Genomic DNA, 27,977 nt, shown 5'->3' on the forward strand with positions numbered 1-27,977 from the left:
ATTTACAATGAAATTCCTGGCAGTTATAGTCATGTGTCCCTTTTAGTGAATGCCTCCTGGATCAGTGACCGGCAGCAGGAATGTGAACTGCAGTCTGATCCAATCCCTAAGCCTTTCCTACTGAAATACCTAAAATGGTAAAGTGTGTGGAATGGGATTAGAGAGGCTGGGATGGGTTTGTCCAGTTCCTGTATTAATAGCTGCCTTGGCAAGTGGGAGACAATGAGGTAATTCAATGAGTGCCGAGGGTACTCTCATCTCGTCTCGGAAGCAAGAGGGAAGACTTTGCTGAAAGAATGACTTTCCACAGAAGCCCAGGTAGTCTCCTGTTCAATTCAATACAGCGACTGTTTCAGTGGATTTTGTAACAGCTTGATGTAAATGTGTGGAATTGAGTGTGAAGAATGTTTGTCTGTGGGTTTTTTTATTGATGTGGAGGTATTGGACTGGGGTGTACAAAGTTAAAACTCACACAACACCAGGTTATAGTCCAACAGGTTTATTTGGAAGCACTAGCTTTCAGAGCGCTGCTCCTTCATCAGGTGGTTGTTAATGAAACTACCTGAAACCTAGCGCTTCCAAATAAATCTGTTGGACTACAACCTGGTGTTGTGTGAGTTTTAAGTCTTTTTTTATTGGGTTCACTCGGTATTATCGGATATTCAGATCATTCCAAACTCTGCACATTTGAGCTGTCATTTGCATTGTTTCTGCGAGGGACTGTTTTTCTGATGAAGTGGGTTGTGGGGTTTCAAGTACGTTGTCTGACAATGTGGGAGAGACAAGTTTAACTGAGACTTTCATGAGGGGAACTGGATCAATTTCTGAAAAGGAAACATTGACAGGTAAAGGTGGGGTAGTGGGAGTGTTTGACAGGTAAAGGTGAGGTAGTGGGAGTGTTTGACAGGTAAAGGTGAGGTAGTGGGAGTGTTTGACAGGTAAAGGTGAGGTAGTGGGAGTGTTTGAATTGCAGGCGGTTACTGTGGGTACAGTGTGCACTGAATTGTCTGTATCAATTCTGGAACCATTCTCTACATTAATAACTCCGTGTCATGAACTGACCAAGTTAGTGGTGCCAACAAGCATTTGACTCCTTCACCCAACATTCCTAAGAATCTAGTTTGACAGTGTTAACCTGTCAATGCAAGCCAGGCTAGTGTAAGAGCAGCTGAGGGATCTTGCTGTTTTGTCTAATCCAGCAGTATGTGAATGAACATACTGTAGCTCCATTAAACATTGCTATAGTTTGGGTAGTGCAGCAAAGTTCCAAACGAAAGAAACTCTCTGCATAACACCCAGGATCGGAGTTACACTGTAGGCTATACCTTCTCCAGTGAGCAGAGAGAGTATTGCAGTAACCAGCTAGTTTCTCAGAGTGCCAACAGAGCTCTGTACTTTGTATCAATATCAAAGTAATCCCCGGGGAAAACAGAGACAGGAATGTAATGTTTCACCCTGCTCTTAAACTCGAATTGCTATGAAAAGCAGACAGTAAATTTCTTTTTAAAGCACAGTCAAAGCTTCTGTCAGCAGAGAATGCTTGGTCCATTTGCAGCTTCCTGCTGCAAGACCCTCCCACATTCTCCTGCACTCAAACACACATGTGGGGGGGGGGGGGGATAGGGGAGCTGTAAACAGCAGATATTTATGATGGGGGCATTTTAGACAAACAGTGAAACCTCACCGCACCCCCATCTGTCCCAGTGAGTATGTATGAGAGTGTGTCTGTTTGTACATCTATCTGCATGTGCCTGAATGTTAGTCTATACCTGGTGTCTGTGTGTGTGTCTGTGTGAGTGAGTGTACGAGGCTGCCTGCGTGTGTGCATGCACATCTGTGTATGTATCTATGTGTGTGTGTGCCTGAGTCTGTGTGCACAAGGCTGTGCATGTGTCTGCCTGCATGTGTGTATTTCTGTGTGACAGTCTGTTATGTGTCTTAGTGTGCCTGTGTTAGGATGTGCATATGAGAGAGTGTGTCCGTATGAGAATAGTGTCCGTATGTGTGTGTCTATGTTTGAGTGCATGTGTGTAAGTGAGTGTGTCTATGAGAGTGTGTGTGTGAGAGAGTGTGAGACAGTGTGAGATTGAGTGTGTATGAGACAGTGTGTGTATGAGACTGTGCGTGAGTGAGAGACAGTGTGTATGAGAGACAGTGTGTGTATGAGACTGTGAGTGAGACAGTGTGTGTGTGAGAGACAGTGTGTGTATGAGACTGTGTGTGCGCGTGTGTGAGAGTGTGTGAGACGTGTGTATGACACTGTGTGTGTGTGAGACAGTATGTGTATGACACTGTGCGTGCGCGTATGAGACAGTGTGAGACGGTGTGTGTGAGACTGTGTGTGCGTGTGTGTGAGTGTGAGACGGTGTGTGTGAGTGTAAGATGGTGTGTGTGAGACTGTGTGTGTATGTGTGAGAGAGTGTGTGAGACTGTGTGTGTGTGAGACGGTGTGTGTGTGCGTGTGTGAGACTGCGTGTGTGAGACTGTGAGACTGTGTGTGTGATTGTATGTGTGTCTGAGAGTGTGTGTGCGTGACACTGTGTGTGAGTGTGAGACTTCGTGTGAGAGAGTGTGTGTGTGAGAGACTGTGTGTGTGTGAGTGAGCGTGTGTGTGAGAGACTGTGTGTGTGTGAGACTGCGTGTGTGCGTGTGTGAGACTGTGTGAGAGTGTGAGACTGTGTGATTGTATGTGTGTCTGAGAGTGTGTGTGTGAGACTTCGTGTGAGAGAGTGTGTGTGTGAGAGACTGTGTGTGTGTGAGTGAGCGTGTGTGTGAGTGAGTGTGTGTGTGAATGGCTGTATGATTTCCTGTGCCCGTGGGGTGAACAGCCACAATGGGAAGAAGGAGCAGTTGGTTTGTCCTGGTCAAGTGCATGGCCTGACATTGACCCGAACTCAGTTTCATTTGCTAATGATTATCCAAGTGCATGTGGGCCCTGTACCCCCAGAGAGAGTCTGAGAGTGAGGGACGGTATATTGGCAGCTGTTAATGATGTGTGTGTGTGTGTGTGTGTGAGAGAGACTGTGGGTGTGTGTGTGTGTGTGTGAGAGACTGTGTGTGTGTGTGTGTGTGTGAGAGAGACTGTGTGTGTGTCTGAGAGACTGTGTGTGTGTGTGTGAGAGACTGTGTGTGTGTGTGAGAGACTGTGTGTGCGTGTGTGAGTGTGTGTGTGTGTGAGAGAGACTGTGTGTGTGTGTGTGAGAGACTGTGTGTGTGAGAAAGAGACTGTGTGTGTGTGAGTGTGTGTGTGTGTGTTGGTGTGAGAGAGACTGTGTGTGAGTGTGTGTGTGTGAGAGAGACTGTGTGTGAGTGTGTGTGTGTGAGAGAGACTGTGTGAGAGACTGTGTGTGTGTGGGAGTGTGTGTGAGTGTGTGTGAGTGACTGTGTGTGTGTGTGTGTGAGAGACTGTGTGTGTGTGTGAGAGAGAGACTGTGTGTGTGTGTGTGTGAGAGACTGTGTGTGTGTGTGTGAGAGACTGTGTGTGTGAGAGAGAGACTGTGTGTGTGTGTGAGTGTGTGAGTGTGTGTGAGACTGTGTGTGTGTGTTGGTGTGTGAGAGACTGTGTTGTGTGTGTGTGAGTGTGTGTGTGAGAGACTGTGTGTGGGTGTGTGTGGGTGTATGTGTGTGTGAGAGTGTGTGTGAAAGAGACTGTGTGTGTGAGTGTGTGTGTGAGAGACTGTGTGTGTGAGAGACTGTGTGTGTGTGTGTGTGTGAGAGAGACTGTGTGTGTGTGTGAGAGAGACTGTGTGTGTGTGAATGTGTGTGAGAGACTATGTGTGTGTGTGTGTGAGAGAGACTGTGTGTGTGTGTGTGTGAGAGTGTGTGTGAGAGACTGTGTGTGTGTGTGTGAGTGTGTGAACGTGTGGTTAGTGTTATGGAGCTGAATAAACACAGAGGCCAAATTTAATCTGAGAAGTCTTGAGGATAAACACTTTGGGTGGCTCAGTGTTTGTTTAATCTCCGAATAAACTCCGATTTTAATCCAGACGAAACAGGAAATGCTTGTTGTTAAGATTCCTGTAAATGGCCGTGGTTTGGGACCTGAGAACTGAATAAAAAAGTAACTTCTTTAATGTCAAACTCTAGAAATCACCTTGTGTTGCTCCAATCCAGTTTCTGGGAGTGCTAGGAGTCACATCAAGGAAGAAGCTGGGAATGTGTTGGATCGCCCAGGGACTGGATTATTTAAATGTGTCTCAAGATCAAAGTTGTTATCTTCTGCCGTCACATTGCATCACAAAATATTTTACATTTCGATGTTTTTGCATCAGTCTGTGTCTTTTATTGTCACATTCAAACCACCAGCTTCAACTTTAGAAAGAGCAGAGAGCCCACTGCCTGGCCAGCATCGGGACCTCCCTCACCCTACACCCTCCCTCACCCTACCCCTCCCTCCGCCCTACCCCCTTCCTCACCCTACCCCTCCCTCCGCCCTACCCCCTTCCTCACCCTACCCCTCCCTCCGCCCTACCCCCTTCCTCACCCTATCCCTCCCTCCGCCCTACCCTCTCCCACCGCCCTACCCCTCCCTCCGCCCTACCCCCTCCCTCACCCTACCCCTCCCTCACCCTACCCCTCCCTCCGCCCTAACCCCTCCCTCCGCCCTACCCTCTCCCTCCGCCCTAACCCCTCCCTCACCCTACCCCTTCCTCTGGCAGTTCATTCCATACACGTACCACCCTCTGCGTGAAAAAGTTGTTCCTTCGGTCTCTTTTATATCTTTCCCCTCTCACACAAACCCTATGCCCTCTAGTTCTGGACTCCCCCACCCCAGGGAAGAGACCTGGTCTATTTACCCTATCCATGTCTCTCACTGTCCATTTCAGAAATAATTGCCTTTCTCTCCAGCCTCACTTTAAAAATGTCGCTTTCCTCAGTCCCTTGTTCATCCAAGTGATGTCAGAGTATTGTAAGTGTCTGCCTATCTCCAATTCTCTGCCTGTGTGACAGTCTCTGTGTGTCAGTCTCTGCCTGTGTGTCAGTCTCTGTCTGTATGACGGTCTGTCTGTGTGACAGTCTCTGTGTGTCAGTCTCTGTGTGTCAGTCTCTGTGTGTGACAGTCTCTGTGTGTCAGTCTCTGTGTGTCAGTCTCTGTGTGTGACAGTCTCTGCCTGTGTTGGTCTCTGTATGACGGTCTGTCTGTATATCAGTCTCTGCCACCATCCACCATCCACCGCCTCCAACCTCATAGTCCCACAACCCCGCACCGCCCGCTTCTACCTCCTGCCCAAAATCCACAAACCTGACTGCCCCGGCCGACCCATTGTCTCAGCCTGCTCCTGCCCCACCAAACTCATCTCCGCATGCCTCGACACCTACGTTTTGGACACCACCCACGCCCTCCACCTGCTCCACGATTTTCGCTTCCCCGGTCCCCATGGACATCCAGTCCCTTACACCTCCATCCCCCATCACGAAGGCCTCAAAGCCCTCCACTTCTTTCTTTCCCGCCGTACCGACCAGTACCCTTCCACCGACACCCTCCTTCAACTGACTGAACTGGTCCTCACCCTGAACAACTTCTCTTTCCAATCCTCCCACTTCCTCCAAACCAAAGGAGTAGCCATGGGCACCCGCATGGGCCCCAGCTATGCCTGCCTCTTCGTAGGGTATGTGGAACAGTCCATCTTCCGCAACTACACTGGCCCCACCCCCCACCTTTTCCTCAGCTACATCGATGACTGTATCGGCGGCAGCGCCTCGTGCTCCCACGAGGAGGTTGAACAGTTCATCCACTTCACCAACACCTTCCACCCCGACCTCAAATTCACCTGGACCGTCTCAGATTCCTCCCTCCCCTTCCTCGATCTTTCTATTTCTATCTCAGGCGACCGAATCAACACGGACATCTACTACAAACCGACCAACTCCCACAGCTACCTGGACTACACCTCCTCCCACCCTGTCCCCTGTAAAAACGCCATCCCATTCTCCCAATTCCTTCGACTCCGCCGCATCTGCTCCCAGGAGGACCAGTTCCAAATACGTACAACACAGATGGCCTCCTTCTTCAAGGACCGCAATTTCCCCCCCCGACGTGGTCGACAATGTCCTCCACCGCATCTCTTCCACTTCCCGCTCCTCCGCCCTTGAGCCCCGCCCCTCCAACCGCCACCAGGACAGAACCCCACTGGTCCTCACCTACCACCCCACCAATCTCCATGTACAGCGCATCATCCGCCGTCATTTCCGCCACCTCCAAACGGACCCCACCACCAAGGATATATTTCCCTCCCTTCCCCTATCAGCGTTCCGTAAAGACCACTCCCTCTGTGACTCCCTCGTCAGATCCACACCCCCCACCAACCCAACCTCCACTCCCAGCACCTTCCCCTGCAACCGCAGGAGGTGCAAGACTTGCGCCCACACCTCCCCCCTCACCTCCCTCCAAGGCCCCAAAGGAAACTTCCATATCCGCCACAGATTCACCTGCACCTCCACACACATCATCTATTGCATTCTCTGCACCCGATATGGCCTCCTCTATATTGGGGAGACAGGCCGCCTACTTGCGGAGCGTTTCAGAGAACACCTCTGGGACACCCGGACCAACCAACCCAACCACCCTGTGGCTCAACGCTTCAACTCCCCCTCCCACTCCACCAAGGATATGCAGGTCTTTGGACTCCTCCATCGCCAGACCATAGCAACGCGACGGTTGGAGGAAGAGCGCCTCATCTTCCGCCTAGGAACCCTCCAACCACAAGGGATGAACTCAGATTTCTCCAGTTTCCTCATTTCCCCTCCTCCCACCTTGTCTCAGTCAAATCCATCGAATTCAGCACCGCCTTCCTAACCTGCAATCTTCTTCCTGGCCTCTCCGCCCCCACCCCAGTCTGACCTATCACCCTCACCTTGACCTCTTTCCACCTATCACATTTCCGACGCCCCTCCCCCAAGTCCCTCCTCCCTACCTTTTATCTTAGCCTGCTGGACAAACGTTCCTCATTCCTGAAGAAGGGCTCATGCCTGAAACGTCGATTCTCCTGTTCCCTGGATGCTGCCTGACCTGCTGCGCTTTTCCAGCAACACATTTTCAGTCTCTGTGTGTGACAGTCTCTGCGCGTGTGACAGTCTCTGCGTGTGACAGTCTCTGCGTGTGTGTCAGTCTCTGTGTGTCGGTCTCTGTCTGTATGACCGTCTGCCTGTGTGACAGTCTCTGTGTGTGACAGTCTCTGTGTGTGACAGTCTCTGTGTGTGTCAGTCTCTGTGTGTCAGTCTCTGCCTGTGTGACAGTCTCTGTGTGTGACAGTCTCTGTGTGTGACAGTCTCTGTGTGTGATAGTTTCTGTGTGTGTCGGTCTCTGTGTGTCGGTCTCTGTGTGTCGGTCTCTGTGTGTCGGTCTCTGTGTGTCGGTCTCTGCCTGTGTGTCGGTCTCTGTCTGTATGACGGTCTGTCTGTGTGACAGTCTCTGCCTGTGTCAGTCTCTGTGTGTCGGTCTCTGTGTGTCGGTCTCTGTGTGTCGGTCTCTGTGTGTCGGTCTCTGCCTGTGTGTCGGTCTCTGCCTGTGTGTCGGTCTCTGTCTGTATGACGGTCTGTCTGTGTGACAGTCTGTGTGTGTGACAGTCTCTGCCTGTGTCAGTCTCTGTGTGTCGGTCTCTGTGTGTCGGTCTCTGTGTGTCGGTCTCTGTGTGTCGGTCTCTGTGTGACGGTCTCTGTGTGACGGTCTCTGTCTGTGTGACGGTCTCTGTGTGTGACAGTCTCTGTGTGTGACAGTCTCTGTGTGTGACAGTCTCTGTGTGTGACAGTCTCTGTGCGTCGGTCTCTGTGCGTCGGTCTCTGTGTGTCGGTCTCTGTGTGTCGGTCTCTGTGTGTCGGTCTCTGTCTGTGTGTCGGTCTCTGTCTGTGTGACAGTCTCTGTGTGTGACAGTCTCTGCCTGTGTCAGTCTCTGTGTGTCAGTCTCTGTGTGTCGGTCTCTGTGTGTCGGTCTCTGTGTGTCGGTCTCTGTGTGTCGGTCTCTGTGTGTCGGTCTCTGTCTGTGTGTCGGTCTGTGTCTGTGTGTCGGTCTGTCTGTGTGACAGTCTCTGTGTGTGACAGTCTCTGCCTGCGTGTCAGTCTCTGTGTGTCAGTCTCTGTGTGTCCATCTCTGCCTGTGTGTCGGTCTGTGCCTGAGTGTCAGTCTGTGTCCGTGTGTCGGTCTGTGTCTGTGTGTCGGTCTCTGCCTGTGTTACAATCTCTGTGTGTGACAGTCTCTGCCTGTGTCGGTCTCTGCCTGTGTGACAGTCTCTGTGTGTGACAGTCTCTGCCTGTGTGTCGGTCTCTGCCTGTGTGACAGTCTCTGTGTGTGACAGTCTCTGTGTGTGACAGTCTCTGTGTGTGACAGTCTCTGCCTGTGTGACAGTCTCTGCCTGTGTGACAGTCTCTGCCTGTGTGACAGTGTCTGGTATTTCTGTACTCCAATAGGGAGGTTAATTTTGTCTTTTTCAGAACCCTTCAGGATGCAAAAGAACTAACTGCTAAAAATCAAACTGGAGTGAACATTTCCTTCATTTATAAAATCTCAACTTTATCAAAGAAACAAAAGTCGTACAGCACGGAAACGGACTCTTTGGTCCAACCAGTCCATGTCGAACATAATCCCAAACTAATCTAGTCCCTCCTGCCTGCCCCGGGCCCATATCCCTCCAAACCTTTCCTATTCACGTATCCATCCAAATGTCTTTTACACGTTGTAACTGCACCCACAGCCACCACTTCCTCAGGAAGTTCATTCCACACGTGAGCCACCCTCTGGGTAAGAAACGTGTGTCTCATGTCTTTTCAAAATATTTCTCCTTAAAAATGTGTCCCCAGTCTTAAAATCCCCCAACCCCAGGGAACAGACACCTCCCAAAACTGACTGAGCCATCGACAGAGGGAGACAGGGAGAGCAGCAAGACCCCCAGCTCGAAAGGATGTTTCTCTTGAGTTGATAGTTTCCAAACTCAGAAAAACCAAAAACCTCCAGTTTCCAACATATTCACTGTTCCCAGAACGTGTAACATTTGGGGGATTTGCTGTTTCAGGATTAGCCTCTCCAGAGGCTGACTGATCTCCAAATACCACTGTTTACAATTTAATGCAGCTTTTTATAGTTCGCTGGATCGTGCTCAACTTGAGAGAACTCCCCCACCCACCCCCACACTCCCTCCCCCACCCACCCCCACACCCCCGCACTCCCTCCCCCACCCACCCCCGCACTCCCTCCCCCACCCACCCCCACACCCCCACACTCCCTCCCCCACCCACCCCCACACCCCCGCACTCCCTCCCCATCCACCCTCTCTTTCCCTCCCCCACCCACCCCCACACCCCTGCACTCCCTCCCCCAACCACCACCACACCCCCACACTCCCTCCCCCACCCACCCCCACTCCCTCACATTCCCTCCCCCACCCACCCCCACACTCCCTCCCCCACCCATCACCACATCCCCACACTCCATCCCCCACCCACCCCCACATTCTCTCCCCCACCCACCCCCACACCCCCACACTCCCTCTCCCACCCATCACCACATCCCCACACTCCTTCCCCCACCCACCCCCACATTCCCTCCCCCACCCACCACCACACCCCCACACTCCCTCTCCCACCCATCACCACATCCCCACACTCCTTCCCCCACCCACCCCCACATTCCCTCCCCCACCCACCCCCACACCCCCACACTCCCTCTCCCACCCATCACCACATCCCCACACTCCTTCCCCCACCCACCCCCACATTCCCTCCCCCACGCACCCCCTCACACCCACACTCCCTCCCACACTCCCTCCGCCACCCACCCCCACACACCCACACTCCCTCCCACACTCCCTCCCCCACCCACCACCACACCCCACACTCCCTCCCCCACCCACCACCACACCCCCACACTCCCTCCTCCACCCACCACCACACCCCCACACTCCCTCCCCCACCCACCACCACACCCCCCACACTCCCTCCCCCACCCACCACCACACCCCCCACACTCCCTCCCCCACCCACCACCACACCCCCCACACTCCCTCCCCCACCCACCACCACACCCCCCACACTCCCTCCCCCACCCACCACCACACCCCCCACACTCCCTCCCCCACCCACCACCACACCCCCCACACTCCCTCCCCCACCCACCCCCACACCCCCCACACTCCCTCCCCCACCCACCCCCACACCCCCTCCCACACTCCCTCCCCCACCCACCACCACACGCCCACACCCCCTCCCCCACCCACCCCCACTCCCCCACACTCCCTCCCCCACCCACCACCACACCTCCACAGTCCCTCCCCCACCCACCACCACACCCCCACACTCCCTTCCCCACCCACCACCACACCCCCACACTCCCTTCCCCACCCACCCCCACACCCCCTCCCCACCCATCCCCACACCCCCACACTCCCTTCCCCACCCAGCACCACACTCCCTCCCCCACCCACCACCACATCCCCACACTCCCTCCCCCACCCACCCCAACACTCCCTCCCCCACCCACCCCCACACCCCCACACTCCCTCCAACACGCCCACACTCCCTCCCACACCCCCACACTCCCTCCCATACCCGCCACCACACCCCCACACTCCCTCCCATACCCGCCACCACACCCCCACACTCCCTCCAACACCCCCACACTCCCTCCCACACCCACAACACCCCCACACTCCCTCCCACATGCAACACACCACCCACACTCCCTCCCACACCCACCACAACACCCCCACACTCCCTCCCACACCCACCACAACACCCCCACACTCCCTCCTACACCCAGAACCCCCCCCACACTCCCTCCCACACCCACAACACCCCCACACTCTCTACCACCCCCACAACACCCCCCACACTCCCTCCCACACCCACAACACCCCCCACACTCCCTCCCACACCCACAACACCCCCACACTCCCTCCCACACCCACCACACCCCCACACTCCCTCCCACACCCACCACAACACCCCCACACTCTCTACCACCCCCACAACACCCCCCACACTCCCTACCACCCCCACAACACCCCCCACACTCCCTCCCACACCCACAACACCCCCACACTCCCTCCCACACCCACAACACCCCCACACTCCCTCCCACACCCACAACACCCCCACACTCCCTCCCACACCCACAACACCCCCCCACAGTCCCTCCCACACCCAAAAAAACCCCCACACTCCCTCCCACACCCACAACACCCCCCACACTCCCTCCCACACCCACAACACCCCCCACACTCCCTCCCACACCCACAACACCCCCCACACTCCCTCCCACACCCACAACACCCCCCACACTCCCTCCCACACCCACAACACCCCCACACTCCCTCCCACACCCACCACAACACCCCCACACTCTCTACCACCCCCACAACACCCCCCACACTCCCTCCCACACCCACAACACCCCCACACTCCCTCCCACACCCACAACACCCCCCCACAGTCCCTCCCACACCCACAAAACCCCCCACACTCCCTCCCACACCCACAAAACCCCCCACACTCCCTCCCACCCCCACAACACCCCCCACACTCCCTCCCACACCCACAACACCCCCACACTCCCTCCCACACCCACAACACCCCCCCACAGTCCCTCCCACACCCACAAAACCCCCCACACTCCCTCCCACACCCACAAAACCCCCCACACTCCCTCCCACACCCACAACACCCCCCACACTCCCTCCCACACCCACAACACCCCCCACACTCCCTCCCACACCCACAACACCCCCCACACTCCCTCCCACACTCCCTCCCACACCCACAACACCCCCCACACTCCCTCCAACACCCCCCACACTCCCTCCCACACCCCCCACACTCCCTCCCACACCCACAACACCCCCCACACTCCCTCCAACACCCACCACACACCCCCACACTCTCTCTCACTTTGTTTGGTCAGAAAGCCTCTCACTCCCAGGGCCATGCTCACCCTCTCAGTCTGTTTCTCTACACACTCCCCCTCCACCCCACAACCCCTCCCCTCAAACACAACCCCCACTGCCAGTACACCCCAACCCTCACACACGCGGTCTCTCTCTCGGTCTGTCCCAGTGCTAACTGCTCCTTGCCCTTTTCTGACAGATGCCTATTACCGGTTCCCAGAGCGTACGATGAATGAGCGGTTGGACTGTCATTATTGTAAGGAGTCGCTGCATGGCAGCAAATACATTGAGAAGGACAAACTGCACTGCTGTATCAAATGTTACGACAAGTTCATCGCCAACACGTGCTTTGTCTGCAGGAAACCAATAAGCTTTGATTCCAAGGTATGGACCAATCAGGGCCTGGGGATCCGCTGAGGTGGGTGACCCATTGACGAGCAACAGAGATCGAGTGAGCTCCCTATCTCGTCTTCCACTAATTCTGAGAATCCACTCGACAATCTTTCATTCAATCTCACTCGCCCAAAACTGCAAACTTCAATTAGCTCTCTCCTGTGTGGATCCCAAGAAAAGATCCCATGGGATTCCTGGGAGATGTTCAAGGTTGACCAACATCACCAGGTGGATGATCTGGTGATTACCCTATTACCAGGGTTGGATCTTCCTGTGCTCACATTGGCTGGGACACCCTTTAGGGTTTTCAGTCTCTTGTTGTGAAATTCCCAAACCCCACTTTCTCTGTCCTCCCTCGAGCAGGACCATCAGGAATGGGTTTGGGAAATAGACCCCAATAATTAACGTCAGCTTTTAATCTGAATTGTGTTTCCCGTGACCGGAATGGTTTTAATTTCCTCACTCCCCTTTCCACTTCGTGCTTGTCTATTGTCCAAAAGCTCAGTCACTCTGTCACTTCCCCAAAAACCTGATGTTCAATTTAGGATTTAGGAGTTTTTCTCTTTTAGGTTTTTGTTAAATAATCAAAGGGTCCCTGGTGATTTTCTGATTGGGGTGGAGTGGGCGGCCGATCCTAGGTGGAGATAGTTTTGGGTTAGGGTGGGGGTTAGAGGTTAAGGGTTAGGGTCAGGGTCAGGGTGAGGGCTAAGGTGAGGGTTTATGGATAGGGTTAGGGTGAGGGCTACGGTTAGCGGTTAGGAGTCGGGTTTAGGGTTCTGGGTTAAGGTGTGGGTTTAGGTTTAAATTGAGGGTTCAGATTTAGGGTTCGGTTTATGGTTAGGATTATGATTAGGGTGAAGGTGAAGGTTTAGGGCTCGAGTTAGTGTTAGGGTTTAGTCTTATGGTTCAGGTTTAGGGTTCAAGTTTAGTGTTAGGGTTAGGGTTTTTTTTACATTACTTACAGTGTGGAAACAGGCCCTTCGGCCCAACAAGTCCACACTGACCCGCTGAAGTGTAACCCACCATACCCCTACATTTACCCCTTACCTAACACTACGGGCAATTTAACATGGCCAATTCACCTGACCTGCACATCTTTGGACTGTGGGAGGAAACCGGAGCACCCGGAGGAAACCCACGCAGACACGGGGAGAATGTGCAAACTCCTCACAGACAGTCACCTGAGGTGGGAATTGAACCCGGGTCTCAGGCGCTGTGAGGCAGCAGTGCTAACTACTGTGCCACCATGCCGCCCACCGTTATGGCTCAGGTTTAGATTTAGGATGACGGTTTAGGTTTAGGGGTTCGGGTTTAGGCTGAGGGTTGAGGGTGAGGGTTCAGGTTTAGGATGAGGGTTAGGATTAGCGTTTAGGGGTTGGGTTTAGGGTTCTGGGTTAGGTTGTGGGTTTAAGGTTAAGTTGAGGGTTCAGGTTTAGGGTTCGGTTTATGGTTAGGATTATGATTTAGGGTTTAGGGTTAGGAATTGGGTGAGCATTTAGGTTTAGGGTTAAGGGTTAGGAATTAGGTTAGGGTGAGGGTTTAGGTTTAGGGTTAGATTGAAGATTTAGGTTTCAGGTTAGGGTTAGGGTTTCGGGTTAGGGTTAGGGTTAGGGTGAGGGTTGAGGGTTCGAGTTTGGGGTTAGGGTTATGGTGAGGATTTGGGGTTAGGGTTATGGTGAGGATTTAGGGTTAGGGTGACGGTTCTGATTTAGGGTTAGAGTTTGGGTGAGGGTTAAGGGTTAGAGTTTGGGTGAGGGTTAAGGGTTAGAGTTTGGGTGAGGGTTAAGGATTAGGGTGAGAGTTTAGGGTTAGGGTTTGTGTCTAGGGTTCGGGTTAGTGTAAGGGTTCCAGTTCAGGTTTAGGGTAAGGGTTGGGATGAGGGGTTAGGGTTAGGGTTAGGGTTAGGGTTTAGGGTTAGGATGATGATTCCAACGACAATTCCCTGTGAGGATTCTGAGAGGTTGGGAAGTCCCTGCCCAATCACTGGCCTATTACTGTGGTTTGGGGACGGTTCCTGCTGCGTTCTGTCTGTAGCTCCTGACTTGGTAACGGTGGTTTCTTGCTTTAGGAGCTACACCATGGCGATCGTTACTGGCACGAGTCGTGTTTCCGCTGTTTCCACTGCAGCCGCTCCCTCGCCAACGATTCCTTCTGCATCAAGAATGAGCGCATCACGTGCACCAACTGCCTGCCCCGCACTGACAGCTCGACCTGTCACAGCTGCCGGAGACCCATCAAACCAGGTCACAGCCACATCCTCCGCACACTTCACAACGTTACTCACTGACTCACCCTCGTTACTCACTGACTCACCCTCGTTACTCACTGACTCATCCTCGTTACTCACTGACTCACCCTCATTACTAACTCATCCTCGTTACTCACTGACTCACCCTCGTTACTCACTGACTCACCCTCGTTACTCACTGACTCACCCTCGTTACTCACTGACTCACCCTCGTTACTAACACACTCTTGTTACTCACAAACTCAACCTCGTTACTCACTAACTCTCCCCTGGTCACAAACTGTCCCCCATTACTAACTAACTTGCCCCTGGTTACTAACTCTCTACTCATTACTCACTATTAATCTCCCCTGGTTACTCAGTAACTCACTGTTTCTTACTGTGTGTGGTTGGGTGTGGGATTTGGGGTGGGGTGAGGAAGTTGGTGTGTGTGTGGGGAGGTTTGGGGTGGGGGTGTGTGTGTCGGCGGGTGTGTGGCTCGGGGTGGGATGGGGGAGTTGGTGTGTGTGGGAGGGGTTTGGGGTGGGTGTGTGTATGTGTGGGGGGGGGGTTGGGGAGGGGTGGGTGTGTGTTGTGGGGGGGGGGGGGGGGATGGGGGTGTGAGGTTGTTGAGGATGTGCTCAGGAATTGGAGGCCATTCAGGGAATGCCACAATCCATGCAGTGAGCAGCCAGTGAGCTCATGGTGTATCAGGGTGCAGGAGACATAGTCTGAACAGGGATGGTGTTCACACTCTGAGACTGCACTGACGCTCACTGCTGCCCCAAATCCCACTGCTGTTTGTAGGAAATGTGTGGTTCAACCTGCATCATAATCAAAGGCTCATGCCCCCAGAATCTTACCACAGCAAGGCTATTCAGCCTCCAAATCTGTTGCTGGCCCTTTTGAATGATTTATCCAATTAACCGCCCTCCCCTCCTCCAGCTGTGCAGACTTCCCAGTTTGAGAACTTCCTCGTTTGAAAGTTATTGTTGAATGTGTTCCTTCTCAGGCAGCACCACTTGCTGCTCAGCTCCACTACCGCGGATTATCACTGGGGCCATTGCCAGAGTGGCTCCCAATCCAGGATGGGAATTCCCTGGGGATCACGAGGACTCTCTGTGGGATACATGGTGGGAGTTGTGCTGCCAACTCGGTTAAAGATGCACCTGGACCTTTTGATGACAATCTGACTGTGACAGCTGACGATGTGATCCATGGCCCACATTGGGATCTGCTATCCTCACCCTACCTGGCCTACACGTGACTCCAGACCCACAGCAATGGGGCTGACTCTCCCCGAATACCCTCTGAAATGGTGGAGGGAAACCCTCAGGGATAGTGGAGGGAAATTACAAACAGAAAATAAATGTTGGTGCAATTAGCCACGCACTCTCTCCACCCCACCCCCCCACCATTCCCCATCGCCCCCCAAGTGATGAGATAAAATGAAAGCCGGGGATGTGTGGGTGCGTGTGTGGAGGGAGATGTGGGCGATTGTGGGCTGAGGGATAGTGGACAGTTATAATCTTCCCTCTCTCGCTCTCTGTGTAGGGACAAAAAGTTTTGAGTACGGGGGCTCACACTGGCACGAGCGCTGCTTCACCTGCAGCCGCTGCCTGAAGGAGATTGGCACTGCCAGCTTTGTCCCAAAGGGAGACGAGATTTACTGCATCTCCTGCAACGAGAAGAAGTTTTCCAAGCACTGCGTCCACTGCCGAAAGGTGAGAGAGAGAGGGAGGTCTGGTCTGAGCGAATCTCAGACAATGTGCAGACTGACCAGGCAGCGTTCCCATTGTTATAGCATGACAGACACCGGTTACTGTGTTCACATTTCATGTTTTCACACCCCGTAGTGAGCTATTGGGTAACAATGTATGGTGTTACTAAGCTGTGTCAGGTACAGCATCAAATCCCAACAGGGGGAAAGTGACATTGACTATTGGTGTAAATTGGAAGAGATGCATCCCCAACGAATCACAAAATACCACATTTATACAACTGTCCCTTCCGGAGTTACACAATGGTCACTGGACTGGATAAAGAATCTGACAATAACAGAGATTGCACTGGCTGTTGTCAACTCCTACCTACACAGTGAGCCTACAAGGCTGACATGGCCTGGGATAGATTTCAGAAGCCACTGTGCGGGAGCAGGAGGAGAGAGTGGTTCATGTTGTACAGGTCTGGACGGGGTTCATGTTGCATTGCGTTTGTGGGCGGAGACAGAGTTTAACACTAGACTTTGGAAGGAGCAGGTCTGTGCTATGCAGCTTCTAAGAGTTAAAAATTGTGAAAAGGACGCTAGACATTAGAGCGGTTCTTTCTTGCTGTCATCAGCAACAGGACACAAGGAACAGACCGGAACAAAGGGACATTATTCCTTACAGCATGAAAAGATGGTGCTGATGCAGCAAGAACAGTTCATTGTCAATTTTTAATTGCAGACACAGCAGTTAGATTCTGATTGGTCAGGGCATTGCCTTTCTGAAGTGTGTGATGTGTGCCACACAAACCAGATTCTTGGTTTTATGTTTGTAGCTTCTATCACACACAAATACATCATATTACAGGATGATGGTGTTAAATTGGTTTCCAGTATAACTCATCACAGTCTGGATTATTTAGTAAATGCTGTCTAATAAGCAGTATCTATCTAATGATGGACATACTTTTCTGAGGTTTGCAAATATGAGCTGTCAGTCAGTCATTGGACGAGATGGCCAATGTATTTGGCATCACACAGGCACTGAAACTCACAGATCACATTTCTATTTGTGCGGGAGGCAAAACATCTTTATGGCTGGACAGCAGCAGTGAGTTAAATTACAGAGAGACTGGGTTGATTTCTGTTGTCAGGGTGAGGGAGTGAATTGGTCATGAGAGATCAGAGCTGGAGCCAGTTGGTTGCTCCCCTACACATTTCAGAAACCTCTACATGACCAATGTTTGAGAGAAGTGATGTCCACCCTACAGGCCTCAACAATCCACGACCATTAATGTCCCCTTTGGACAGAAGCTAGAATTCTGCTTCCCCCTGGTGGGCAGCTGTGGAAGCGTTTGAATCTCTTAGCTCTTCAACAACATACTGAAAGCTAGCGCTTCCAAATAAAACTGTTGGATTATAACCTGGTGTTGTGTGATTTTTAACTTTGTCCATCCCAGTCCAACACCGGAACCTCCTCATCTTACTGAAAACCAGAAGCCATATGTTAATCTGAAGCAAACCGTAACTCACATTTAATTTCATAATGTCAATGGCCATTAATCATGGCTACGGTCATGTAATGTCTCATCTCCTTTGCCTGACTAGGTGAGAGATGCATTTGCTGAATTGTTTCCCCTCCAAACATCCAAAGGTTTGAATCGACTTTCTTGTCTCTGCCAGGAATTTGTGATTACCCTGTGTAGTGTCTGTTTGGAGATACACAACCACCTTGTGTTTGCACCATCACCATCTTTACCCAGCTTCCTTCACAGGAGCATCAGTAAGATCTGACACTGAAGCAGAACAACATGTTCACACTGATTTACTCAAGGAAGAAAGGAAGCAGAAAAGTTTGGAACAGAAAGTAGGCCATTCAGCCCCTCAAGCCTGCTCCACACGATCCTGGCTGATTTTTAACCTCAATGTCTTCTTCCCACGTCTTCTGTCTAATCACAGATTTCATTAATGTTCAGAAATCTACTGCATCTGCCTTGAATCCACCCACAGCTTCTGGGATAGAGGATTCCAAAGATTCATCACTGAGGGAAGATGTCACTTCTCATCTCTGTCCTCGGGATTCTGAAGTGGTGACACTCCTTCCCAGACTCTGAAACCATCAGACCAGCACCCACCCTCACAATTAACAATGAACAGTTTTGCTTTTGAAACAGATCACATCACTTTGATTGTAACAAATTTAAAAAGCATTACACACACGGCATCAACGTTTTCCATTGGAGTGTCAAAGTATTTTCACAATGGGAAGGGTTGATGTTTACAGTTTGAAGCAGGCTGTTTGAGGTACAAACACTAATAGAAGATGACGTTAGGCCCATCGAGACAGTGATGTGATGATGGAATGATTGAAACAGAGATGCTGAAGAGGTCAGGAGCAGCAGTGATCCTGGGTAAAGGGGGGGATTTGGAGTTAGGGATGAGTAAGGCCATAACAGACCGAACCTACCTGTGAATCTGTTCCTATCGGATTTACCTATTGGCTGTTGTGGTGCTCCTTTGGCTGATGTTACTACTGTCTGAAGCTGTGAACTGTCTGATGTGTTTCAGGCCATCACCAGTGGAGGACTGACCTATCGTGATGAGCCTTGGCATACGGAATGCTTTGTGTGTAAGACATGTCGCAAACAGCTGGGTGGACAGCGTTTCACTGCCAATGAGAACTTTCTCTACTGTGCCGACTGCTACAGTAACTTCATTGCCAAGAAGTGTGGTGTTTGTCACAAGCCTGTGACTGGTGAGTTACTGCATCTTGCCACTACTTTTTAAGCCACATTATAAAATAAGAGATGGATTTGTCTAATGGTGCCAGTATTCACCTTAGTGACTCCATCCCTTACCTGACCAACCTTCTTTCATACCCTGTGCATCCTCGCAATCCACTGCTAGCCCCCAGCATCCCACTGAAATCTGAAGCAGCCTTTCATGTGATTGGGTCATCTACATTATTCATCCCCCATTGCACCGCATCCTTCGACAGAAAGCAAACATCCTCCAACACTGGAAACACTCAGCAGGTCTGGCAATGGAACACGGAAGAGTAATACTGAACATAAAGCATTAACTCTCAAGTTCTTACAAGTAGTAACAGAATCATAGGCAGAGGTCTTCAGCATTGAAACAGGCCCTTCATCCATGCCACCCAATTTTCACAACTAATCTAGTCCCATTTCTGTGTGCTTGGTCCATATTTATCCCATCCATGTACCTGTCCAGCTGTTTCTTAAATTACAAAATTGTACTTGCCTCCACCACTACCTCTGGCATCCCTCATCCTGACTCTCACCACCCTCTGTGTGAAAAAATTGCCCCTCTGGACCGTTTTGAATTTCTCCTTAAACCTATGCCGTCTAGTTTTAGATCTCCTAAGCAGAGGGAAAAGCTGTCAGCTATCTACCTTGTCCATGCCTCTCATGATTTTATAAACCTTTATAAGGTCACCCTTTAGTCTCCTACGCTCCAAGGAAAAAAGTTCCAGTCTATCCAACCTCTCACTATAACTCAAAACTTCCAATCCAGCTGGCATCCTAGTAAATCTTTTCTGCATTCTTTCCAGTTTAATAACATCCCTTCTATAGTAGGGGAGTACTCCAAACGTAGCTTCACCAACATCTAGTTCAGCTGCAACAAGGTGTTCCAACTCCGATACTCAACGCTCTGACTGATGAAAACAAGCATGTTGAAAGCCTTCTTCACCGCTCTGTCTACCTGTGACCCCACTTTCAAGGATCTATGAATCTGTACCCCTAGATCTCTTTGTTCTGTAACACTCCCCAAGACCCTACACCACTGACTGTGTAAGTCGTGCCTTGGTTTGCTTTCCCAAAATGCAACACATTGCACGCATCAAAATTAAACTCCACCTGCCATTCCTCAGCCCACTGAGCCAGTTGATCAAGATCTCGCTGTATTCCCAGGTAACCTTCTTCACTGTCGACTCTACCACCAACCTTGGTGTCATCCGCATACTTACTAACCACACATCCAAGTTCTCATCCAAATCATTTATATAAGTGACAAATAACAACGGACCCAGCACCAATTCCTGCGAGTCACCGCTGGTCACAGGCCTCCAAATCTGAAATACAACCCAACATCACTACTCCCTTACCTTCTACCATCAAGCCAATTTTGTATCCAGTTGGCTTGGTCTCCCTGGATCCTTACTCAACAACTCAGTACCTTGTCAAAGGCCTTGCCAAAGTCCATGTAGACAACATCCACTGCACTGTCCTCAATTACTTTCTCAGTCACCCCTTCAGAAAATTTAATCAAATTCATGAGACATGATTTCTCACATACATAGCCCGCTGGCTATCCCAAATGGATCCTTGTCTCTCCAAATGTCTGTAGATCCTGTTCTAGAAAACCCTCCTCTAACAACTTACCCACCACAGATATTAGGCTCACCAGTCTGTAGTTCCCAGGCATTTCCCTGTAGACCTTCTTAAATAATGGCACATTAGTCACCCACCAACCTTCGGGCACTTCAGCCAAGCTGAGATAATACAAATATCTCAGCAAGGGGCCCTGCAATTTCCTCCCTAGCCTTCCGCAAAGTCCCGGGATACACTTCTTCAGGTCCTGGGGATTGATCCACCTTACTGCATTTTAAGATTTCCAGCACCTCCTCTTCTATAATGTGGACTCTCTTCAAAACATTACTATTTATTTCCCCAAGCTCCTTAGCATCCATACCTTCCTTGATGGTAAACACTGATCAGAACTATTCATTCAGGATCTTACCCATCTCTTGTGGCTCCACACGTATATGACTTTGTTAATCTTTAAGAGGCCAATGCTCTCCCTCAATAGATGATTGATTGATTAACAGGAAGCAAAGAGTGGGGATAAATTAGTGCTATTCTGGTTGGTAATCTAACTAGTGGTATGCCTCAGGGATCAGGTTCACAATTTATATAGATGATTTGGAGTTGGGGACCATGTATAGTGTGTCAAAGTTTGCAGATGACACTAAAGATGAGTGGGAGTGCAAAATTTGCAGAGGACTGTGAAGTGTTGCAGGGGAACATAGATAGTGAGTGGTGAAAGGTCTGGTGGATGGAATACAATGCTCATAAATGTGAAATCAAACATTTTGGTGAGCATAATCGTAAACAAAGATTTATTATGTGAATGGTAAAAAAAATTGCAACATGCTGCAATGCAGAGGGACCTGGGTGTCTTTGTGCATGAATCACAGAAGGTCGGTTTGCAGGTGCAACAGGTAATTAGGAAGGCAAATGGAATTTTGTCCTTCATTGCTAAAGGAATTGAGTTTAAAAGCAGGGAGGTTATGTCGCAGTTATATAAAGGTGCTGGTGAGACCACACCTGGAGTACTGCGTGCAGATTTGGTCTTCTTACATGAGAAAGGATATACTGGCACTGGAGGGGGTGCAGAGGAGGTTCACCAGATTGATTCCAGAGTTGAGGGGGTTGGCCTATGAGGAGAGGCTGAGTAGACTGGGATTATATTCATTGGAATTTAGGAGAAGCATAAAATTATGAAGGGAATCGATAAGATAGAAGTATAGAGGATGTTTCCACTGGCGGGTGAGGACAAGAGGACATAGCCTCAAAAATGGGGGAAAAGGACCTACACCATCAGGAGGGTTGTGAATCTGTGGAATTCCCTGCCCAGAAAGTAGTAGCTACTTCAGTAAATGTTTTTAAAGCTGGGTTAGGTATTTGTTTGAATAAAATTAAAGGATACGGTGAGAGCGAGGGTAAGTGGGGCTGAGGCCATGAAAGGATCAGCAATGATTGTATAGAATGGTGAAACAGGCTCGAATGGCCAGACAGCCTACTCCTGCTCAGAGCTCTTACTCTTTTCCTCTTCAAGCACTTATGAATCTCTTTGGATTCTCCTTTACCTTACCTGCCAAAGTCATCTCTATCCCCTTTAAACCCTCCTGATTTCTCTCAAGTGTACTCCAACACCCTCTATACTCAAGGACTTTGCTTGATACCAGCTGCCTATATATAACACATGCTCCTCCTCTACCTTGACCACAGCCTCAATAACTCTAATCATCCAGGATTCCCTACCCTACCTACCTCACCATCCACTCTCACAGGAAAATTTTGGCCAAGCCCTCATTAACTCACTTTTGGAAGCCTCCCACTTAGCAGATGTCCCATTGCCTGTGAACAACCTCTCCCCAAACAACTTTTAAAAGTTCCTGTCTAAGCCCATCTAAGACACTGCCTGAATTTAGAATTTTAACTGTGGACTAGACCTATCATTTTCCATAGCTACTTTAGAAACATTGGAACCATAGTTACTGGCCCCAAAGTGCTCCCCCACTAACATTTCTGTCACTTGCCCTGCCTTATTTCTCAAGAGGATGTCACGTTTTGCCCCTTCTCTAGTAGGGCTACCTCATGAACACAATTAACACGTTTCCATCCAAGCCCTTAACACTATGGTGGACCCAGTGGATGTTGGAGAAGTTAAAATCCCGTACTATCACAACCCTATCATTCTTGCAGTTATCTGCAATTCACTACATTGTTTCCCCACAATCTGCTGCTGACTACTGGGGGCCTATAGTACAATGCTATCAAACTGATCTACCCCTTTTTATTTCTTAGCTCTATATGCGCTGGAGATAAAAGAGGACCAGTGGATGTATTGTATTTACATTTCCAGAAGACATGTGATACAATGTCATAGAACATAGAACAATACAGCACAGAACAGGCCCTTCGGCCCACGATGTTGTGCCGAACATTTGTCCTAGCTTAAGCACCTATCCATGTACCTATCCAATTGCCACTTAAAGGTCACCAAAGATTCTGACTCTACCACTCCCACAGGCAGCGCATTCCATGCCCCCACCACTCTCTGGGTAAAGAACCCACCCCTGACATCTCCCCTATACCTTCCACCCTTCACCTTAAATTTATGTCCCCTTGTAACACTCTGTTGTATCCGGGGAAAAAGTTTCTGACTGTCTACTCTATCTATTCCTCTGATCATCTTATAAACCTCTATCAAGTCACCCCTCATCCTTCGCCGTTCCAATGAGAAAAGGCCTAGCACTCTCAACCTATCCTCGTACGACCTATTCTCCATTCCAGGCAACATCCTGGTAAATCTTCTCTGCACCCTCTCCAAAGCTTCCACATCTTTCCTGAAGTGAGGCGACCAGAACTGCACACAGTACTCCAAATGTGGCCTAACCAAAGTCCTGTACAGTTGCAACATCACTTCACGACTCTTGAATTCAATCCCTCTGCTAATGAACGCTAATACACCATAGGCCTTCTTACAAGCTCTATCCACCTGAGTGGCAACTTTCAAAGACCTATGAACATAGACCCCAAGATCCCTCTGTTCCTCCACCACACTAAGAACCCTACCGTTAACCCTGTATTCCGCATTCTTATTTGTCTTTCCAAAATGGACAACCTCACACTTGGCAGGGTTGAACTCCATCTGCCACTCCTCAGCCCAGCTCTGCATCATATCCAAGTCCCTTTGCAGCCGACAACAGCCCTCCTCACTATCCACAACTCCACCAATCTTCGTATCATCTGCAAATTTACTGACCCACCCTTCGACTCCCTCATCCAAGTCATTAATAAAAATTACGAACAGCAGAGGACCCAGAACTGATCCCTGCGGAACTCCACTTGTAACTGGGCTCCAGGCTGAATATTTACCATCTATCACCACTCTCTGACTTCGACCGGTTAGCCAGTTTTCTATCCACTTGGCCAAATTTCCCTCTATCCCATGCCTCCTGACTTTCCGCATAAGCCTACCATGGGGAACCTTATCAAATGCCTTACTAAAATCCATGTACACTACATCCACTGCTCTACCCTCATCCACATGCTTGGTCACCTCCTCAAAGAATTCAATCAGACTGTAAGAGACCGACCCTTCACAAATCCGTGCTGGCTGTCCCTAATCAAGCAGTGCCTTTCTAGATACTCATAAATCCTATCCCTCAGTACCCTTTCCATTACTTTACCTACCACCGAAGTAAGACTAACTGGCCAACACATCTTCCTTCCTAACATGTATCTCCTCTAGCTTACCAGTCCGTTTCACACTCACCTCTTCAACAATACAGTTCCTCTCATTCGTAAAGTACTCATTCAAGACCTCTCCTATCGCTTCCGACTCAATGCACAGTCTCCCACTACTGTCCTTGATTGGACCTACCCTCGTTCTTGTCATTCTCATGTTTCTCACATACGCATAAAATGCCTTTGGCGGATAGGATCAAGGATAACCCAAAGATTTTTCATGCCCTCTCTTGGCTCTCCTAATCCCTTTCTTCAGGTCCCTTCTGGCTATCCTGTATCCCTCCACTGCTCTGTCTGAACCCTGTTTCCTCAACCTTATGTAAGCCTCCTTCTTCCTCTTTACAAGACATTCAACCTCCCTCGTCAACCAAGGTTCCCTCACACGACCATTTCTTTCCTGTCTGACCAGTACATACATATCAAGGACACGTCGTATCTGTTCCTTGAAAAAGTTCCACATTTCCACGGCATCCTTCCCCGACAGCCTATGCTCCCAAAGGTTATCATGTCAAAGGTTATTATGGAAAATAAAATCTGTGTGTCAGAGGGGTAACACATGGGCATGGATAGAATATTGTTTTCTCCTTTATCCAACTCCCTCTCTCCCATTAGTTAACCAACCCCTGTATCCATACGAGTGCACTATCCAAAACCCATCGTGCTCTTGTTTATGAAGTAGCTTGATGTGTGGCATCTTATCAAACGCCTTCTGAGAATCCAAATATATTACACTCCCTGCTGCTTCCATATCTATCCTCCTTGTTACCTGCTCAGGGAATTAGAGTAAATTTGTCAGTCATAATCCCCTCTTCATGAAGCCATGCTTGATTATATATCTGAATGCCCTATTTATGTCCTTCAAATAGATTATAACAAAAGCTACCGGTTTTTGACTCCTTCCCTTTTTAAATAAAGTTGTTTCATTGGCTGTTTTCCAATCCTCTTGGACTTTTTCAGAATCTAAGGAGACCTGGAAGATTCCTGCCAGTGTATTCACCATCTCTGTAGCTACCTTTTCATGCTGCAACTATACAAAACGCTGGTGCAGCTGCACTTTTGGAATATTGTGTACAGTTCTGGTCGCCCCATTACAGGAAGGATGTGGAAGCATCAGAAAGGTGCAGAGGAGATTTACCAGGATGTTGCCTGGTCTGGAGGGAAGGTCTTATGAGGAAAGGCTGAGGGACTTGGGTCTGTTCTCACTGGAAAGAAGGCGGCTAAGGGGGGGATTTAATAGAGACGTACAAGATGATCAGAGGATTAGATAGGGTAGACAGTGAAAGACTTTTTCCTAGGATGATGACGTCAGCTTGTACAAGAGGGCATAACTACAAATTGAGGGGTGATAGATTTAAGACAGATGTCAGAGGCAATTTTTTTTACACAGAGTGGTAAGGGCATGGAATGCCCTACCTGCTAATGTAGTCAACTCAGCCACATTAGCAAGATTTAAATAATCCTTAGATAAGCACATGGATGATGATGGGACAGTGTAGGGGGACGAGCTGAGAATAGTTCACAGGTCGGCACAACATCGAGGGCTGAATGGCCTGTTCTGTGCTGTATTGTTCTATGTTCTAAGTCAGAGTAAGTAATAAGTGGACCTTTGTTCAGGCTGGCAGGGTGTCATGAGCGGTGTGCCACAGGGTCCAGTGCGGGGGCCTTAGCTGTTTACAATGTATCTAAACAATTCAGAGGAAGGGATAATAGGAGCTAAATTTGATAAGACAAGGACAGGTAGGAGAGTGTGAGAGAAGAGGACATGAAGAACCTACAAAGGGACAGAGATAGGTTAAGGGAGTGGGTAAAGATCTGACAAATGGAAGACAAGGTAGTAAAGTGTGAAATGGTCCATTTTGGAATAAAGAATAAAAAATAAGCAAATTATCAAAATGTGAAGAATTGAAGAGCTCTAATGATGCAGAGAGATCTGGGTGTCCTTGAGCATGAATCACAGAATGTCAGTAAGCGTTGCAAGAGTAGAAAGATCATGCTTCAGGTATATAGGGAATTGGTGAGACCATATCTGGACAGTAGTGGTCACTGTACTTACAGAAGGATGTTAACATGCTGGAAACAGATCAGAGATGGTTTATGGTCTATGACCTGGAATGAACAGATTGCCATATGAGGAAAGGCTGGACAGGCTAGACCTGCATCCTCTAGAGTTTAGAAGATCAGAGGTGACTTAACTGTAACAAAAATCCTCAGGAGACTTGACCAGGTGGATGTTTAAAAGGTGCTTCCCCTCTTCTAGGAGAATCTAGAATTAGGAATCATAGTTTAAAATCAGGACGTGCCCATTTAAAACAGAAACGAGGAAACACCTTTCTCTTAAAGTTTGAGAGTTCTTGAAATTCCCTTCCTCAAAAGGCAGTGGATGCAGAATACTAATATTTTTAAGGCAGAGGGAGATGAGTCTCAATGGCTAAGAGGGATGAAAGATTATCGGGGATAGCAGTGTTTGCAGGAACGTAGAGTTGATGTTAAAATCAGATGAGTCAAGATCTTCTTATATACCAGGCTTAAAGGAGTGATTGGCCTACTTTGCCTTGTGTGCATATTGTTTCAATGCTCCAACTATACACCGTGTGTGATATTGTTTTCATTTGTTGCTGCCCTGTTCCTAGGGTTTGGAGGGGCTGAGGTTGTAACCTATGAAGATCGTCAGTGGCACAGCAACTGCTTCAAGTGCAAGAAGTGTTACAGTTCCCTGATCAACAAGCGTTTTGTTACCCACAACAGGGATGTGTACTGCCCTGACTGCGCAAAGTCCCTGTAAATCCTGGATCATACCACACAGCAACGGGAAACACTTCAATGGTACTCACTGATCAAATCCATTACCCTGTTTTCCCAGAGCTTTAAAAAGTAACCAAATGCTTTTAAGGCAGTACAATAGCATTTGCTTGCAATTATTTCAGAAGTTTGATAATATGACAGCAGTATTTCCTGCAATGCTAAATATTAACCTAAAGCATGCAAAATAGCTAAAGGTTTAAAAAACAATTCTTCAGTTAAAGTTTAATTCAAATGCCTGCAATAATAGTGACTTAGAGATGAGCTTCTTAAAAGAGTAAAAATAAATAAATGCTGGAATGATATTTAAACTCATTTATAATGCTATTTACTCGGTATTACTGTTGTATTTGACTGCATGCATTGCTCACCCAGGGGTCTTGTCACTTCAGGGATCGGTTCTTTAATGCAATGAAATGTACTCTTCAAATTTAAATCCATTTTCATCCCGTAGAACATAAGCAGGATGCTGTTCTGTGGAAGTATGATTGCTTTGAGACACATTTTTGGTATATGATTTGGATCATACACAAGTTGAGCTGTATGAGATTTCTATGTGGATACTAAAATCTTTTCCAACAGTGATACCAAACAATTTAGACAGCAGATTGCTTTTGTCACCAGCCTTACAACAATTGATGTTTTAAACACAACTGTGCAGGTGTGAATTTTCTTATTTCTATTCCAGTCAATAGACCTTTGTTCAGTACGTTCAGGATTTGTTTGCACACTAATGATAGTTAGACTCCAATTTACTGTTGCTTTTGCAATGACTAATTGTATTTGCCATGTTGAAAATGTGTAATGGAATAATGTGACCTCATAGCATGCGAGGTCATCATCCCATTCAGTATCTGGATGATCAATGGATTACTTGCAGCATGATGACACTGTACCATAATAAAATACTTTCAAACCTCCA

At 49.3% G+C, this 27,977-nt stretch overlaps 1 protein-coding gene across 1 annotated transcript; it reads left to right on the plus strand.

Annotated features, from left to right (window-relative positions):
* Nucleotides 1–160: 160 nt before the first annotated feature.
* fhl1a (four and a half LIM domains 1a) lies at nt 161–27,977 on the plus strand. Its single transcript, XM_043714266.2, has 6 exons — nt 161–318; nt 12,071–12,255; nt 14,333–14,507; nt 16,046–16,215; nt 18,765–18,951; nt 26,887–27,977. The coding sequence occupies exons 1-6, from the start codon at nt 297–299 to the stop codon at nt 27,036–27,038; spliced, it is 891 nt and encodes a 296-aa protein (XP_043570201.1). The 5' UTR covers nt 161–296; the 3' UTR covers nt 27,039–27,977.

The sequence above is a fragment of the Chiloscyllium plagiosum genome, unplaced genomic scaffold (genome assembly GCF_037043375.1).
Source record: "Chiloscyllium plagiosum isolate Xiang-an unplaced genomic scaffold, Cpla_swu_hap1 HiC_scaffold_11, whole genome shotgun sequence".
Taxonomy (NCBI): domain Eukaryota; kingdom Metazoa; phylum Chordata; class Chondrichthyes; order Orectolobiformes; family Hemiscylliidae; genus Chiloscyllium; species Chiloscyllium plagiosum.